This window comes from Pelodiscus sinensis, chromosome 1 (assembly GCF_049634645.1).
Source record: "Pelodiscus sinensis isolate JC-2024 chromosome 1, ASM4963464v1, whole genome shotgun sequence".
NCBI lineage: Eukaryota > Metazoa > Chordata > Testudines > Trionychidae > Pelodiscus > Pelodiscus sinensis.
The window spans coordinates 28,685,434-28,703,807 of NC_134711.1; the positions used below are offsets into that span (position 1 = coordinate 28,685,434).

General features: G+C 44.5%; 1 protein-coding gene across 9 annotated transcripts in view; it reads left to right on the forward strand.

Moving 5' to 3' along the window:
• The window catches only part of CPNE8 (copine 8), a 215,527-nt gene that overhangs the window by 82,868 nt on the left and 114,285 nt on the right, over nt 1-18,374 (forward strand). For 8 of the 9 annotated variants that reach the window (XR_012903543.1, XR_012903544.1, XR_012903542.1 and 5 more), the window contains one exon: nt 14,919-14,982. Coding sequence is in view for 6 of the 9 variants with exons in the window: in XM_075927580.1 (XP_075783695.1) it covers nt 14,919-14,982 (64 nt within the window). In the remaining 3 variants the exon portion in view is untranslated. Of the gene's footprint in view, nt 1-1,452; nt 1,472-14,918; nt 14,983-18,374 lie in introns of those variants that run through there. The other variant, XM_075927600.1, reaches the window with a different exon arrangement.

The following is an 18,374-nucleotide window of genomic DNA, read 5'->3' on the forward strand; positions in this document are numbered from 1 at the left end:
AACCCAATCCCCCTCTCCTCTCCTCCCCTTCCCTTCCCCAGAGCCAAACACCTCCCCTCTCTGCTGTAACCCAGTCCCCTTTCTCCCCCAACCTTATGTCCCGGTCCCAACAGACACCACCACTTAAAATGCAACCCCCAACTTTTCCATTATTTTCAATGGGAAAATTGACCCTGCATAACATGTTTTCACTTAACACAATCATTTTCTAAAACATATCTCTGGTGTTAAATGAGGAATTACTGTATGCAATCCCTGAGCATTGCCTAATAAACTAACTTGTTAGTCTTTAAAGTGCTACATAATTTTTTTCCTTTTGTTTTGCACTTGAAGCACTCTCTGAATAAAGAGAAATGGACTACCTGTAAGACTGGCTTTGAAAAAGGAGTGCTTTTTAGGTGGTACCTGTGCTGAGTGTGCATCTTCAGAAAAAGGGGATAATAGTTTGGCATCCATAATCACAGTCCTCCACTTGACTTCAAGAATTTTTTTTTCCAGCCTTTGGATGGGAGACAGGGTCTCTCGATAGCAAAACTGTTTTTGTTAGCTGACAAAGCACCCTGTATGAATTGACTTACTCCTTCCTCTAATGCTTACTTAGAACCCCAAGAATGTCAATGTTGCAGGAATTGGTTCTTTGCCCCGTGCTATTTAACATTTTTGTCAGTAACTTGAAATAAAACATCTAATCACTGATTAAGTTATGAGATGACACAAAGATTGCGGGATGGTAAATAATTGGAAAGAGAAATCATTCATGCAAAGTGACCCGATAGCATGGTGAACTGCATGCAGTGTGTGTTTAAATGCAATAAAAATATACAATTGCACATCTATGAACAGGGAATTTAGGCCACCACTACAGAATGCAGGATTGTATCCCATTGAAGATTTTTCCACTCCTGAATATTTTGATGGGTGAATCATCTGCAAACTTTATCAGTGATGTTTTATGTTTTCTTCTAGATCATTAATAAAAATATTAATAGCATAGGGCCAAGAACAAATTACTGTGGGACTCGATTAGAAATACACCAATTTGGTAGTGATTTCCTGTTTGATTACATTTTGAGACCTATCAAATATCCAGCTTTTAATCTATTTAATGTGATCCATGTTATTGTTATGTCTTACTAGTTTTGTAATCAAAATGTCAAGGTACCAAGTCAAGTGCCTTACAGAATTCCAAATATAATACATCAACAGTGTTGTTTTTATCAATCAGACTTGTAATCTCATCAAAATATCAAGTTAACGTGACATGATCTGTTTTTCGTAGACTCGTCTCAACTTCCATTATTACCTTACCTTCTTTTAATTCTTTTTAATTGAGCCTAACAACAGCCACTGCATTATCTTTTTCAGAATTACTGTCAGAGTAACAGGAGTGTATTTAACCAGGCCATATCATTTATCCTTTTAAAATATTGAGACAAAATTAACTTTTTTCAGGTAATCTTGAATTTCCTTCATCTTCCAAGACTTATTGAAAACCAACAACCTCTTTTAAAACTCGTGAAGGCAAGTTATCCAGATCTGCTGATTGTAAAATATCTAACTTCAGTAGCTTCTGTTTAGTTACTGAGATACCGGTCAAATGGAAAGTGTTATTGTATAATGTAACTACATAGTTTGTGTTTCTCCCCAATATAGAATATAAATAATTGTATGTATCTCAGTAGCTTAAATTTTCTCTAAACAGTTGCCCCTCCGAAGTGCTCTAAAACACACCCAACTCTGAGGCCTCTCTTGATCCAATGTTGATGGCCTTGATATTATTCATCAGGTACTCAGACTCTTTGCACTCCATTACACCAATGTTTTTGATAACGCTGCTGATAATTATGCCTATATGTCTCTTTAATTGCATGAGCTGACTGAGGCTCATTTTGTCCGATGTAAATCAACAGCTACAATTTGACTCAGGACTGTCCTTCATGTATAGCAACGAGCAGTCCTGTGGCACTTTAGAGACTAACGAATATTAGTGCTGTCAACTGATGTCAACGATTAACGCAGGGCAGGACTAATGCGTTACTTTTTTTAACGTGTTAATCTCAGGCATTAATGCTGCACTGCCCTTTTGAAGTGCCACTCCAGCACTGGGGTCAGCTGGAGTTCCTAGATGATCCCGGGCTCCGTGCAGCACTGCCTCTTTGAAGCACCAGAATGGCCCTTGACCACTTACCAGAATCTTGGAGAGATCCCCCTTTAAAAATTATTGCCCACTCCTGCTTTATTCCCACCCGAGTTGATAGTGTTGAATCGTTTCACTCACTGGACAGTAGGGCTTGGCAGAACTTTATGGATGTTGGATTTTTCCATGAAAAATTCCATTTCGGTCAACCTGAAACTGAGTGTAACACAATAGTTTTGTCTGGGGAAAAGTGTTTTTCAGAATTAGCTTTTAAAAAAGGAGAGAGCATGTATCAGAGTGCATGTGAGAGTGAGTGAGTTAGGGTGGTTACTTGGGATGTGGGAGACTGAAATTCTGTATCCTCACTGTCAGTCCCCGCAATACACGAGGTTCGAAGGGATGCCGGAAAGAATGAGATCACGACTGGGGGGTTTAAAAAATAAAAAACTGATTTTATTTTGATGAGGACTCTGGTGCCTTATGACTGTAAACTTAGTCACATGCGTGGTCGCCAGACAATCATCAGAATGAAAAACAAACAAATCATCAAACAATATAAAACAATTCCCTGAGGCTTTTCTAAATCATAATAATTCCCAATAACTGCCCAGGGGTTAGAAACAGTTGAATTCACACTGGTGTTCATACATCTAACTATTTACACTATATTACGCAAAGAACAGTTAAAACCCTTAACAACCACTATTAAAAGAACTAACACAATAACTCTTAAACTACTGGACAATGTAGCACTTTAAAGACTAACAAAATGGTTTATTAGATGATGAGCTTTCGTGGGCCAGACCCACTTCCTCAGATCAAAAAGTGGAAGAAAATAGTCACAACCATATATACCAAAGGATACAATTTAAAAAAATGAACACATATGAAAAGGACAAATCACATTTCAGAACAGGAGGGGGGTGTGGGGGGGGGGGAGGAAGGAAAGTGTCTGTGAATTGATGATATTAGAGGTGGGGAGAGTGGGATGTTTGTGAGTTAATGGTATTAGAAGTGCTACATTGTCCTGCATTTTGCTTCAGCTACCCCAGACTAACATGGCTACATTTCTATCACTCTTAAACTACTGTTACTTGATAGGCAATGAGGGCAACTCAAAAATCAATTGGGATAGGGATAATCGCGGGGAAGAGGGATTATACCGATTCTGAAGACAGCAGGAACACGAGTACCAGCCACATGCTCCTAAACTGTCTCCACTCAGGTCGACCAACTCGAAGTACGCTCAAACAGACTCGAGAGCGGGGGGTGCAAGCTGACTGGGTGATCAGGCCAGGCGTTGACACGATGCGATCCCCAGTGTGAGAGGGTTCAGCTGCCTGTTTTATTGCCTGAGGACTTATCATCCCATAGGTTGGTTTTTGCCGCAGTAGGTGGAGTGAGCAGGCCTGACCGCAAGTCAGCCCATTGGCTGATCTTTCACTGCAGTGGGTGGAGCGAGCAGGGGAAGATCAGTAATTTACATGCCCTTATACGGGAAGCGCTCCACCTCACAGACAGAGCCCCCTATACCAGCCCTTGATGTATGACAGGCTATGGCTCTCCTGCGACGGGCAGCCATTGTTGTAGTTCTGACTCGGACACTCACCATGGAGCAGGGATTCGAACTCTAAGATTATGGGTCGGGGAGAGATACTTTCAGTCTCTCTTACTGAAGCTGTTTTACTTGGTGTAAATACTTAGATATTCTGCCTGCATGGTAGAATATGTGGATCCCAGGTGAACAACTTTTATCACCAGGCTGATGTGTCATCACAGATTAGGGAAGGGGGACTCTAACCATGATTCCAGGGCTGAGTTCCCTCTAGGGTACGTGCCTGCTTAGGCACGCACAAATAATTTTAATCCTGCCCATCTCCTCAGAAGGTAAGCTGCTGCCGGTGAAGGTGTGGTTGGAAGGAGAGTGGGGCAGGCAGGGCTGTGTGGTGGCTTTCTGGCTGCTTCCAATGGGTCTCAGCTGGGCAGCCACCACACAGCCCTAGCCCCAGCTTCAGCCTTTCCCGAGGCCTGGAGTGGCAGCCAGGTTAGGCTGAGTGGCAGCTGCTGAAGCTGGGGCCAGACCGCAGTACAGCTGCTCTTGGGGCAATGCTCCAGCCCTAACACACGCAACAGCTGTTTGCCATGCAGTCCTGCCCCAGGAGCAGCCAGGCAGCCATCATGCAGCCATGGCTCCAGTTCCAGCCATTCCCTTGGGCTGGAGCTCCAGCTAGGGCTATGTGGTGGCTTCCCAGCTGCTGCCAGGGCCACAGCTGCTGCCAGGGTGGGGGCTGCTTTGGGGGAATGGGCAAGGGCCTGTGGTGTGACACAGCTGTGCTGGGCACCAGGGCTGTGGTGTAGCTGCTCCAGTGGCCAACTCCAGCCCTTTTCCTGGGCTGGAGCTGCAGCCAGGGATGTGTGGTGGATGCCTGGCTGCTCCGGGAGCCAGTGCCAGGCCCATGGGTGATCCTGGGAGCTAGGGCAGAGGGCCAAGCTTGCTGTGTGCCACGGCTGCACCAAGGGCAGGCTGTGGCTTCAGTGCGGCTGTTCCAGGGACCAGCTCCAGGGCTGGAGCTCTGACCAGGGCCTTGTGGCAGCTGCTCAGCTTCCCCCCTGAGCTCTGACCAGGGCCACGTGATGGGCAGCTGCCGGAATTGGAGTGGGCTGAGATGTGGTTGTTCCTGGGTCTAGGTTCTCCTGCACCCCTTTTCCTCCCCGTCACTGCCGCTCCTCTTCCCCGCTCACTGCGCTCTGGCTCTGAGCCCCCTGCCTTCCCCCTCTACCTTACCAGCATCCCCCCCCAACTCTCCACATACCATTGCCCCACTTCCAGCACCCCACTCCCTGTTAACCCTGGGCAATGGCAGCAGCTTCTCTCTGCCCCAGGCATGGACTTGCAGCCAGCCCTGCAAGAAGAAGCCTGGGGCAGCCCCTGCCATGCACACAGGCTGCCCCCTGGGAGCAGAGCTCCTGTAGGCCAGGTCTGTGCACTGGGAGAGTCTCTCAGGGAACAGCATTACTGGTGCATCTGAACAAGGGCACATGACCTCAATATTAGTGCACAAGACAAAACTCACTGCAATCATGGATGGAAAAATCTTAGCAGGAACACTATATAGGGGCTACTTAAGCATTTGAAAACTGTATCTTATTTGTGGATAATTTCTTAGAAATTAGATGAAAGGAGGACTATAATCTAATTTTTATATAAAAAGAAATTACATAAAAGACCCATTCTGCTTTAATGCTAGTATGTTCTGATTTTCTTGTGGCATGTCACTTAGGGCACATCTACACTGCCCACAGCTTTTGAAAGGAGATATACAAATTTGGCGTAAATTTGCATATTTTCTTCCAATCCCGTTTTTGAAAGAGGTTTTAAAAAAAAAGTAGTCTAGATACATTTCTTTTGGGGAAAATCCCCCTTTTCAAAAGAACCCTGTATACTTTTTTTTTTTTAAAGTTTGCAGATGATACCAAGCAGAGAGGAGTTACAGTTGCTTTGAAGAATAGGGTCAAAATGCAAAATGATCTGGATAAACTGGAGAAATGGTCTGAGGTAAATAGGATGAAGTTTAATATGGAGAAATGCAAAGAATTCCACTTAGGAAGGAACAATCAGTCTCACACATACAGAATGGGAAGCGACTGTCTAGGAAGGAGTACTGCAGAAAAGGATCTAGGGGTCATAGTGGACTACAAGGTAAATATGAGTCAACAGTGTAATACTGTTGCAAAAAAAGCAAACATGATTCTGGGATGCATTAACAGGAGTGTTGTGAGCAAGATACGAGAAGCCATTCTTCCGCTCTACTCTGCGCTGATTAGATCTCAGTTGGAGTATTGTGTCCAGTTCTGGGTACCACATTTCAAGAAAGACATGGAGAAATTGGAGAAGATCCAGAGATGAGCAACAAAATGATTAAAGGTCCAGAGAACATGACCTATGAAGGAAGACGAAAAGAATTGTGCTTGTTTAGTTTGGAAAGGAGAAGACTGAGAAGAGGACATGATAGTGGTTTTCAGGTGTATAAAAGGGTGTCACGAGGAGGGAGAAAATTGTTCTCGTTGGCCTCTGAGGACAGGTCAAGAATCAATGTGTTTAAACTGCACAAGGGAGGTTTAGGTTGGACATTAGGAAAAAGTTCCTAACTGTCAGTATGGTTAAACACTGGAATAAGTTGCCTAGGGAAGTTGTGGAATTTCCATCTCTGGAGGTATTTAAGAGCAGGTTAGATAGACATCTATCAAGGATGGTGTAGATGGTACTGGATTCTTCCATGAGGGAAGGGGACTGGACTAAATGACCTCTCGAGGTCCCTTCCAGTTCTAGTGTTCTATGATTTGTTGTCCAGAAACAGATTTCCAATTTGATGATACATTCTGAACATTTTCAGAACAGAAAATAGTTTTTCTGATTTCAGTTTGTGGGCCAATCTGAAAAATCAATTATCTGCACAGCTCTGGTAAACAGAACTGCTTGTACTCCATCTCTAAAAACTCCATATTGCCTTCAGACTGCTCACAGGAATAGAGATCCACACACAATAGGGCAGACTAAAATATTTATTTATAAATGCATTTATGTACAAATGCATACTCTGACTGCATGGACATACCTGCTATCTTGCTCTTGCTGTCTCTGAGACAACCAGCACAACAACAGTGTGCCTCTCTTAGGGTATGTCTAGACTGAAGAGTTTTTCTGGAATACCAGAGCTATCCCAGAAAAGCTCTGCCATGTCCAAGGAATGCATCTGCTTTTCTGAAAAAAGTTTCAGAAAAGCTGATGTGTTATTTCGGCATCCCTGTAAACCTCATTCTACGAGGAAGAAGGGATGTTCCAAAAGACACTTTTTTCCGACATTTGGCCCAGTGTAGATGGGCCAATTGTTGGAAGATCCTCTTTCAGAAGAAAAGCGGGAAAAGATATGCAAATTGTGAACCACAATTTGCGTATATTTTTCTGATAGAACTTTGTAGTCTAGACACAGTCTTAAAGGGAGAGTGGACCAGTTATCTAATCATGCATGAATATGATACAGAGCAAGTAAGTGGCCCTCCCACCCCCTCATGCCCAGACCCTACACTCGCACCCCTCTCACCCCCCTGCTGAGACCCTGTACCGCCCACCTCCACTTACCCCCCCCCGAGACCCAGCATCCCCTTCCTGCTTCTGCCCCCTCCCCCAACCAAAGAGCTTAAGGAGGCCCACAAAATCCACTAACCTGGGGATCCTAGGAGAGTAAATCTGTCCCTCCCCCTACCATGGGAGTGGAGCACCAGGGGATTGAGGGTGTTTCAGTTGGGGACCACAACAGTGAGTGTTGGAGGTTTTTGGGGGGTTTTTTTTTTCTTTTTGCTTCTCACTTGATTTTTCCGTGGGACAGTAGCCCTTGCCGTAAATAAAGACAATGTTGAAACCTTTTGTGTTGGACATAATGTTTTACTTAATTTAACAATGAAGTCTGCCCCACAAACCCCCAATTGAGGCCCAGCCCCCATATGGCCGCAACATCATAACATTGTATCGCACCCCACACACCTCAACCCTGAGCCCATCATACACCTGAACCTCCTGTCCTGAACCATTCATATCCCCCACATCCCTAAACTCTTGAACCCCCCATATCCCAAGCCTTCTGCCATAACACTCCTGCACCCCCCACGCCCTAACCTTGTGCCTTGAGCCCATCATACACCTGAACCCCCTGCCCTACGCCCCTCATACTGCATATCCTCAGCTCCCTGCCATAAGATTGACAGAAGACTGCTTAAATGCATTCATGAAGCTAGATTTGACCAGTTGTGATGTAAACGTCAAAGAAATGTGTGAAAAGATGCAGCAGAAGTCCCATTAAATAAAGTCTGTGAGTACAATGTTTCATTTATGCTATTATTAATCATTATGTCAATTATCAATAATATTAAGTTGCATATTTTCAGCCATGCAAATGGGCATTCTTATATGGCTCTTTGTTGACCCTTGTTCTGAATTTTGATGTAGTTTGGCTCTCTAGTTTGAAAAGATTCCCGATCCCTGGGATAGACTACTGCTTTCTGGATTTTTTTTGTTTCCTCAGTATGGGTACGTCTAGACTACAGGGTTTTGTCGACAGATACTGTCGACAAAACTTCTGTCGACATAGAGCGTCTAGACACATTCAGTTCTGTCGACAAAGCAAGCTGCTTTGTCGACAAAACCCTGTAGTCTAGACGCAACCCTACATGCAATAACACCTTCTGTCGACAGAACTCTGTCGACAGAAGGTGTTATGCCTCGTAAAATGAGGTTTACCAGCATCGACAAAACTGCTGAGTTCTGTCGATGTTATGTCGACAGAACTCAGCGGTAGTGTAGACGCTGGTATACTTTTGTCGACAAAACTCAGTAGTCTAGACACACCCTATGTCCCTTCATTGAGTTGGTAAGATTTTTGAATGTTATTTCTGATTGTTGGATCACTTTTTGCATCTTCCCAGCTTTTTATTGATGAAGGCTGATCAGTATGGGAGATAAAAATTATCTTTTTTTTTTTATTAAAGAAAACTTGCTCTTTAATGGTATTTATCTTTGTTCATTTAGACATTTTTAGAAATTACTATACAGCATTTTCCTTTTTACATCTTTGATCTCATGCAGAGTTTTTTTCAGCAGACAGCAGTTTTTTTCCATTCCTCTTCAAAGTTTGTTTGTTGTTGGTACTGATTGTTAAACTAAGAACATGTTATATGCACATGATTTCTGCTTTTGAGGCCTGATTTTTTTAAATGATAGTGTTTGACTTAATTTGAGGAAGGTTGGTCACAAACTAATTATAATGTTCAAGAGAATAGCTGTAGGAGCAGGTAAGAAATGTGTGAAGGCAGAGATTTGCTCGCACTCTTAAGAGACAATGGAGTTTCACTTATATCAGATTTAGATGCTGAATTTCAACAATGAGAACCCTGCAAGATTGTATATTCCAAGAATCAGAACCCTCTACCACTTATTAGTTGTTATAGTAAATACATGCAGTAATAGATTGTTGTATGAAATTGCTGCTTTGATGTATAAATCAGTATATATCAGATTATTATTTTATAGCATCAAAATAAGCATCTTGTTTTAGCTTCCCTACATTTATATTAATGTCATATTTGTTCTCCTTTTTGGTAAGAACAAAATAATTTGATTTCATTAGGATGACTTCCTTTTAAAAAAGAACAATGTGATGCTCTAATTATCAAGAAATCAAACTATGAACAATTTCCTAATTTTAATTCAGATTTTATGATGTGACAAATTTATTAATCAGAAGTAAAAAAAAAACCTAAAGTCGTTTCAGAGAGAGAGATTTTATTAATGAAAACTTTGAGGGGGGAATAAATTTGTTTTTTGGCTCTACAAACAGCTAATTGTTTTTTATTAAAACATTTTTGTACCAAAGTTTTTTAAACCGGTACAGTTATATAATTAAGAAAGGGTGAGTGTGGATATACGTGGAAGAGGGGCCTGTAGATTTTTTTTCCCTCTTTGTCAGAGAGAATTATTTCCTTTCCATCAAACATTGAGTCCACATTCCAGAATACACTGATAGGTAGCCAGGTTGAACGATTTTCAGCATCTGATTGATAACAATTTTTTTAACAGATTTTTTTCCTTTGAGCCACTGTGTCTAGAATTGTGTGATTGACTAGAAAGCAGATTTGCAATTGTTCATTAAAGAACTTCTTGTCTTACAAAAATATTTTTGTAATAAGCCTAAAATTGTCATATAGTATGAAAAGATATTTTTGGGTATCTGTGTATTCAAGGATTACTTTTTTAAAAATTTCCTTCAAAGCTGGCTCAGTTAGATTCATAATACTTGGAGAGCTTGGTTTTACAGGAGGGGGTTATGAAAACTGGTTTCAATATAAATTAACATTGTAAGACCTTTCTAAATTACATTTTCCATAAAATGGATGACTTTCGATGCAATTCCACTAGTTGTAGTGCCTCTGATGTTAATCTGAAGGACAACCTTGACAACATTTGTCCATTGGAGAGGCATGAGTTCCCACGCAAAGGTGCTGTACTCTTGTTAGAAAATTTAGCTCCCAATTATCTCAGTTCCTTCAACACCATTGCTACAAGCAAATTAAACTTATATTTGCTTCCTCAAGACTAGGTTTTTCTGTAAATCCATTGTAAGAATTTACTGTAAGTAGTTTGCATAGGGTAGTACAGGCAGTCCCCAGGTTACATACAAGATAGGGACTGTAGCTTTGTTCTTAAGTTGAATCTGTATGTAAGTCGGAACTGGCATCCAGATTCAGCCACTGCTGAAACTGACCGCCAGTTCTGACTTAAATACAGAATCAACTTAAGAACCCCAAGCGTCCCCAAGTCAGCTGCTGCTGAAACTGATCAGCCGCTGATTCCAGGAAGCCCGAGGCAGAGCAACTCTGCCTCAGGCTTCCTGTAGTCAGCGCTGGTCAGTTTCAGCAGCGACTAAATCAGGAGGCCTGGGGCAGAGCACCCCAGCTGCTCTGTCCCAGGCGTCCTGATTCAGCCGCTGCTGAAACTGACCAGCAGCGGCTGAATCAGGACCAGAGCAGCTGGGGTGCTGCTAGGTTGGTCCAGTAGCGCCCAGAGCGGGGCTGCGGGACCAACCGGCAGCGCCCCAGCTGCTCTGCCACAGGCGTCCAGAGAAAAGCCTAGTCTGCTGGGGGGGGGGCGTACTAGCTGCACCCCCTCCCACCCCAGCAGACCAGGAAGACGCGGGCGGCGGACCGAGACGCACCGCGGTCCCGCCGCCGCCTGGGTCCTCCGCAGCTTTGCTCCCCGTCTCCCTGGTCTGCTGTCCCGCTGCTGGCTTTCCCCGCGACTTTGCAAAGCCTCGGGGAAGCCGGCAGCAGAGCAGCCCAGGCGCGCCTGGGTTGTCCCGCTGCCCGAGCCCCCCCGCGGCTTTGCAAAGTCTGGGGAAGCCGGCAGCGGAGCAGCCCAGGTGCGCCTGGGTTGCCCCGCTGCCCGAGCCCCCCCCGCGGCTTTTCAAAGCCTGGGGAAGCCAGCAGCGGAGCAGCCCAGGCGCGCCTGGGCTGCCTCGCTGCCCGAGCCCCCCCGCGGCTTTGCAAAGCCGCGGGGGGGGGGGAAGGGGGGGACGCTCGGGCAGCGGCTTTGCTCTGCGTCTTCCTGGTCTGCAGACCAGGGAGACGCGGAGCAGCTTTTCTCGCCCGGAGTACACGGGCGGCAGGACCGCGAGGTCCCGCAGTCCGTGTACTCCGGGCAGCCCCGTTCGTAACTGCGGATCCGACGTAAGTCGGGGACTGCCTGTATACAATATTTTGTTTGTTCCTTGGATACTACAAAGGCTTCAGGAGCTGAGGCAATCATATGAGAGACTGATACCCATATCTATTGCTTTCTGTGTCTGGGTGAGATTCATTAACTCAGTGCACTTTTAGCCATATCTTCACTCCCCTCATTGGAAGCAGGAGAAACTTCAGATTTATTAGCTTGGATAAAATTACAACAGTGATTTTTAAGGTTCATGCTTTATGTTGTAAACTGATCACAGACAAGTGTCAGAAAGAAATTACACTTGTATAATATAATGGAGAAATAAGTGAATGTAGAGTATTTATGCCTACCTCTGAAACATCTGCCATTGACTAGTGTCACACAAGATATCTGTCCTTTATATTCCTAATTGATATGGCTCTTTGATGTAAGAATCTGTTGTGTACCTTCCTAAAATAAAAATATATTATTTCCCTTCCTATTTCTTGCAATTTTTTTAGTCTGTGCATTAAAATTTATTTTATAGCTACTGCTGCTAACATATAAACTAAACACTTTGTAGTAGGACATCACAAAAGAAAGGCATTTCAGAATATTCTAAATTGTTTTTTGAGTTTTGTCCGTGAAACAGTACTTCTTATAAGAACTATTAAATTACTTGTTTTCCCAACTTTTCAGGCTCTTTGGTTTAGCATACAAGGTGGAACAGATATAATGTCCATCCTATCCCATCTGAAGATTTTTTGCTATGTCTTCTCTAATTTAAAGCTCTAGATTAATTACTTTGTCAAATAAAATAAATGGAGCACATGAGCCATTTGCCATATTTCAAAGATACTCTCTCAGGGTATGTCTACACTACAGCGCTAGTTCGAACTAACTTAGTTCGAATTAGTTAATTCGAACTAAGCTAGTTCGAACTAACGCATCTAGAACTAAAAACTAGTTCGAACTAGCGTTTTGCTAGTTCGAACTAGCAAGTCCACATTGAGTGGACTCTGAACAGGGCTTAAGGATGGCCGGAAGCAGTGCCGGCAGGGCATAAAAGGAGGACTTAGAGCGTGGAGATGCTGTCTCAGGCTAGCCGAGGGCTGCGCTTAAAGGGTCCCGACCCCCACCCCGGACACACAGTTCTAAGGGGTGCCCCGCTTGCAAAGAAGTTCTGGCTTGGAGTGCCCTGAGTGCCCACACTGGGCACATCACACCACTCGGCCATCAGCCCGGCTGCACTTGCCGCAGGCTGCCATCTGGGGAGAGGGAGTAATTGGGGGGCTGCAGGAGAGCTTCCACCCCCAGAAGCCCGCAGAGCCAGCCCAGTCCTCCCCATCGGGGGCTCGTACCCCATTCCTCCCTCACCTCCTTCCACTTACCCTTCCTTAGCCCCCCTTCTTATTGATGTACAAAATAAAGATAACGTTTCTTCCAACATTGACTCTGTCTTAATTGAAAAAAAACTGGGGGAGACTGGGAAAAGGAGGTGGGAGAGGGGAAGAGAAAGGCTGGGAGAGGGGAGGGCAACTAACATGATCAGGGGTTGGGAACAGGTCCCAGATGAAGAAAGGCTACAGAGACTGGGACTGTTCAGCTTAGAAAAGAGGAGACGGAGGGGGGACAGGATAGAGGTCTCTAAAAGCAGGGGTTGGGTGGAGAGGGTGCATTCAGAAAAGTTCTTCCTGAGTTCCCATAAAGAAGGACTAGAGGACACCAAAGGAAAGGAATGGGTAGCAGGCTTCAAACTAGTAAGAGAAAGTTGTTCTTCTTCCCAAAGCAAATAGTTAACCTGTGGAACTCCTTGCTGCAGGAGGCTGTGAAGGCTACAACTAGAACAGAGTTGAAAGGGAAGTGAGATCAAGTCATGGAGGTTGGGTCCATGGAGTCCTATTAGCCAGAGGGTAGGAGTGGTGTCCCTGCCCAAAGTTTGTGTAAGGCTGGAGAGGGATGGCACGAGACAAATGGCTTGGTCATTGTCTTCGGTCCATCCCCTCCAGGGTCCCTAGGGTTGGCCGCTGTTGGCAGACAGGCAACTGGGCTAGATGGACCTTTGGTCTGACCCAGGACGGCCATTGTAAGCTCAGGGCTCAGTGTCGGGGGTCTCAGTGGACCCCCTTGATTTTCATGCACACCTGCTCCTGGGTGGCCAGGCTGGCAGCTCTCCTGCCCTAGACGGCCACTTTCCTGTGCCTAGTGCGGAGATCGTGGACGAGGTCCACGATGTCCGCACTAGCCCAGGAAGGTGCCCGCCTCTTGCGGTCCAGGGCAAGCTCCCGGGAGCCGCCAGCCTGGTCCCGGCAAGAGGGGGTGGGCTGGGGGGCATCGGGTGGGTGGCTCTGTGCCGTGCCAGGTGCAGGGTCTGCTAGCTGGGTGCTGGCAGGCTTGCACCTGGCATGGGCACCGTAGCCAGCCCGTGCCCCTTTAAGGGGTCCGGGGCCGGGAGGGGGGCATAGAGTTTCCCTGGTGTTGGCCAGAGTGGCCACCAGGGAAACCTGGGGAGGGCTAGCCTCCCACTAGTTCGAACTAAAGGGCTACACAGCCCTTAGTTCGAACTAGCTAGTTCGAACTAGGCGTTAGTCCTCGTAAAATGAGGTTTACCTAGTTCGAACTAAGCGCTCCGCTAGTTCGATTCAAATTCGAACTAGCGGAGCGCTAGTGTAGCACCTATTAAAGTTAGTTCGAACTAACGTCCGTTAGTTCGAACTAACTTTGTAGTGTAGACATACCCTCACTTTCTTTGGGTATGTTAGACTACATGCCTCTGACGACAGAGGCATGTAGATTAGGCTACCCGGCATAGGAAAATGAAGCGGCAATTTAAATAATCGCCGGTTCATTTAAATTTAAATGGCTGCCGAGCTGAGCCGATCAGATGTTTGTCAGCTCAGCGCGGTAGTCTGAACGCTCCGTGGTCAACATCAAAGGCATTTGTCGACCTCCCAGGTATGCCTCCTAGGATGAGGTTTACCTGGGAGGTCGACAAATGCCTTTGATGTTGACCGCGGAGCGTCCACACTACTGCGCTGAGCCGACAAACAGCTGATCAGCTCAGTGTGGCAGCCATTTAAATTTAAATGAAGCGGCAATTATTTAAATCGCTGCTTCATTTTCCTATGCTGGGTAGCCTAATCTACGTGCCTCTGTCGCCAGAGGCATGTAGTCTAGACGTACCCATTGAGTCCTATTTATTGTCTTTAACCCAAGTGCCTGAGTAGCACAGTTGAAAGACAAACACTTGTGTTTCAAGGTGCCAATTATACTATTTAAAATACAAGAAAGCCAAGTCCTCTTTCAGCAGTCTGATCAGCAATAGCACATTCTATTGTTCAGCTTGAGCTAGCTGTAGCCTGTTCAAGGAGGATATTAATTTATGGCTTTATACCTTCTAGCAATGAAATACAGATTATTTAGGATTTCCTTTATGACGAGACTTTTAAATCATGTCTGTTGAATTTTGGCTGCTGGCCTGGGTATTTTTCACTAAATGGTATTACATCATTCTGAGTTATATATTTGTTTTGTTTTCAGAGGAATTCCAGGAAAGAAATGTGGAACAATAATACTAACAGCCGAGGAGCTGAACTGTTGCAGGGTAAATAAATGCATTTGTTTCTTAAATAATTTGCTTTTATGGTACTAACTTGATCTGATATTAGACCAGTTTTTTAAAATGGGTTAAATCTTATTGCAATTTGTTATTTATTTCTTCACTTAATTGTTCTTTTCAGTCACTGTTAACCTGAATAGTAGAGAGAGATGAAAGTGAAGAACAATTTGGAGCAGAGAAGTTACTATTAAAACTACTCTGAGCCCTGGTCTATACTAGGGAGTTATTAAGAAATAGTAAGTGGAGTGTCCACACTACCAAGCCTATTATTTTGAAATAATGGGCTGGTTATTTCAAAGTCTGTACTCTTGCTTTCCTTGAGAAATAATGCTTGTTTTGAAATTACTTCAAAATAGCAGCACCAGAGCATCCATGCTAATGCTATTTCAAACTAACTACTCCCAGAGTAATTTGAAGTAATTATTCCCCAGTGCTTCCTGGGGTTCTAAGTTGACGTAGCATATCCACAATAACAGAATCTGTCTGACTAATTTCTAGGTTTTCCCGTAGTGTGGACATGTTATTTTGATTTTGTTATTTTGGGAGTTATTAAATCAGTTTCAGTTATTTTGAAATAGTTAAACCATTTACTAAGATTAATAAACTAAAAATCACACTGATTAATTTGGGAAACAGTAAGGGCATGACCACAGTAAGAAACTGTGAGTTCATGAAGGTTTTATGTCCATTATGAGCTTTTTGGGAGAGAGTGAATAGGAAGAACAGCAGTAAATAAAAGAAATCGTTGTAGTTTTTACTTTGTAATTTAAAGTTTGTCTATTTCATACTTAATGTGTGACAAGTTAAAAAAATATGTAGCAATAAATAATATTTGATGTGAAAAGGAATAGCTTCAAAAGAGGAGCTAAATTTAAAAATATTGAAAAAGATTGACCCAGACCAAGTGATGTTTGTAAGTGCCTATATATGGAACAGATGACACAGGAAAAGCTGTTGGGACTAGGAAAGGAAAGGAAGAATGAGGAGATATTATTGTTTAGAACTGTGGTCTCCAACCTTTTTACAGCCAAGGTCACTTTTTAAATGTCAGGACAAGCCAAGCTCTACCCCATCCCTTCTCCAAGACCCCACCCTCTCTGTTACCTCTCTCTCTCCATCACTTGCTGTCCTCAGCCCTTATACACTCTCAGGGTACGGCTACACTGACACACTTTTTTTTTTTCATCCTTCTGTTGAAAGAGGTTTTTCTGACTTTTGGCCCATCTAAACTGTGTCAAATGTCGGAAAAACCCCTTCTTTCAGAAGGCCCCTTTTTCCTCGTAGGGTGCTGAAAGAGTGTGTTTGCTCTCCCGCTAAAAGAAAGTGAAAGAAGAAACTCATCCTTGGATGCGAAAGAGTTTTTCCGGGATACTTCTGGTATCCTGGAAAAACTTTTGTAATCTAGCCGTGGCCTCACTAGGTTGAGACAGGAGGTGCGGTCTCTGGGGTGGGAATGAGGGATTTGGGCGTGGGATGGGGTGAGAGGTGCAAGCTCTGGGAGGGAATCGGGATGCAGGAGGATGTGGAGAAGGGGATGCTGGGTTGGGGAGGGGGCTCCAGGCTGGGGAGTGTTGGGGTGAGGTGGAAGGTGGGGGTGCTGAGCAAGCCACAGGTTTGTGGATGTGAAGGTGCTGGAGTTTGGGTTGGGTGTGTGAGGGGCTCAGGGCAGGGGGGTTGGGAGTATGATGGGCTCAGGACAGAGATTTGCAATGTGTGGATATTGCAGGAGTGTTGTGGAAGAAGACTAAGGATGTGGGAGTGCAGGAGTTTGGGGATGTGAGAGGCTCAGGACGGGGTTCCAGTGAATAATCGGCTCAGATTTGGAGTCGGGGGGAGGTTGTGGGAGTGTTATGATTCTGCGGCCAAATGGGGGCTTGGCCCCAATTTGGGGCTTGTTGACCAGGCTTCATTTTTAAATAAAATACAATGTCAAACACAAAAAGTTTCAGCATTATCTTATTTATGAGAGGGGCAGGGGACCTCTTTTGAGTCAGGGTTCACTGACCCACAGAAAAGCCAATCAGGGCCACACAAGTAAGAAGCAAAAAAACAACCACTCCAAAACCCCCCAAACCTCACTAATGTGGCCCCAACTGTGCTGGTGGGTGCTGGGGCAGGGGACAGGGTGCCAGTGTGTGCTGGGGCAGGGGACAGGGTGTTGGCGCAGAGGACAGGGAGTCCACAGCACGCGCTTCCTCCCGGGACTCCTACCCCTCCGCCACCTCAGGAGGTCCCCGGCACATGCTTCCTCCCACCCCCCATGCAGGAAGATAGCAGGCAGAAGGAAGTCCCCAGTGTGCCACAGACCTGGCCTTTCAGGTACTGCGCTGGGTGTTTGGGGGAGGGGGGAGCAGCCTGTGCACTTCCTGAAACCCCAGAAATGGCATGCAGCTGTGGGACTGCCTCCCCCTCTACCCCACAGGAAGCTGGCACTACCTCCATTGTCACTGGAGGTAGCATCAGTGGGAGCTTTTTGAGGGTGGGGGAAAAGAGGAGTGTCCCGAATGCCTTGCGATAGACTGGTCGAGCCCTCCTAGTCGATCATGATCGACGGGTTGGTGACCAAGGGGTTTAGAAGAACAAGAATGATTGCTTCCTGAAAGAAGTTTTGAGGAGACTGGTAATTAGAAGATGAGAAATTTTTTTTCAAGTGTAAAAGAGAAAGTTCAAAGTCAAGAAAGCAAAAAGTATAGTGCTCAATAAAGCCAGGCATGTAGTAAATAAGGAAGTAAAATGAAATTAGGTCAGACATAAACAGGAAGGTGTATATAGTGGGCTTTAATTATTAATAATTGCTAGTTTCATGATGAATGTTTTTTTTAACTGGGTTGACTTTTTTCGGAATAATGTTTTTCACTTTCCCCCTCAGTTTTTGTAGTACAGGTTGAACCTCTGTTATGATTTTAGTTAACCAAATGTCCATTTATTATGGATGTCACAAAGTTTTCCACAGAACCATACAATTTGTTAACAGCCACTAGTCCTGGCTCTCAATGTTTTGTTATTGTTTAGCTCTAATTTACCCCTAAATGTCTTCTAAGAGCCCAGTAAACAGTGGAAGTGATGATAATGCTGTTAGACAATATTGACCTCCTAGGGTTCGGCAAATTCTCTGATTTTGGCACCAGTGAGGTCCTGAGTGCCCGATTAGAGACATTCAACCAATAGTAACTTGTTTGTATCTTTATTGATGTATCCAACATGTTATATCCTGAAAACTTACCATGATGTGTGTTTTTTGTTTTCTATTTTCTGTTAAGGTGATTTATCTATTACATATTTTGAAGAGTTTGTTTGTGCAAAATATAGTCATATTTCGTGATTACTTACAGATACCAAATTTTGCATAAACAATCCTGCTATTTAAATTAGCTTAA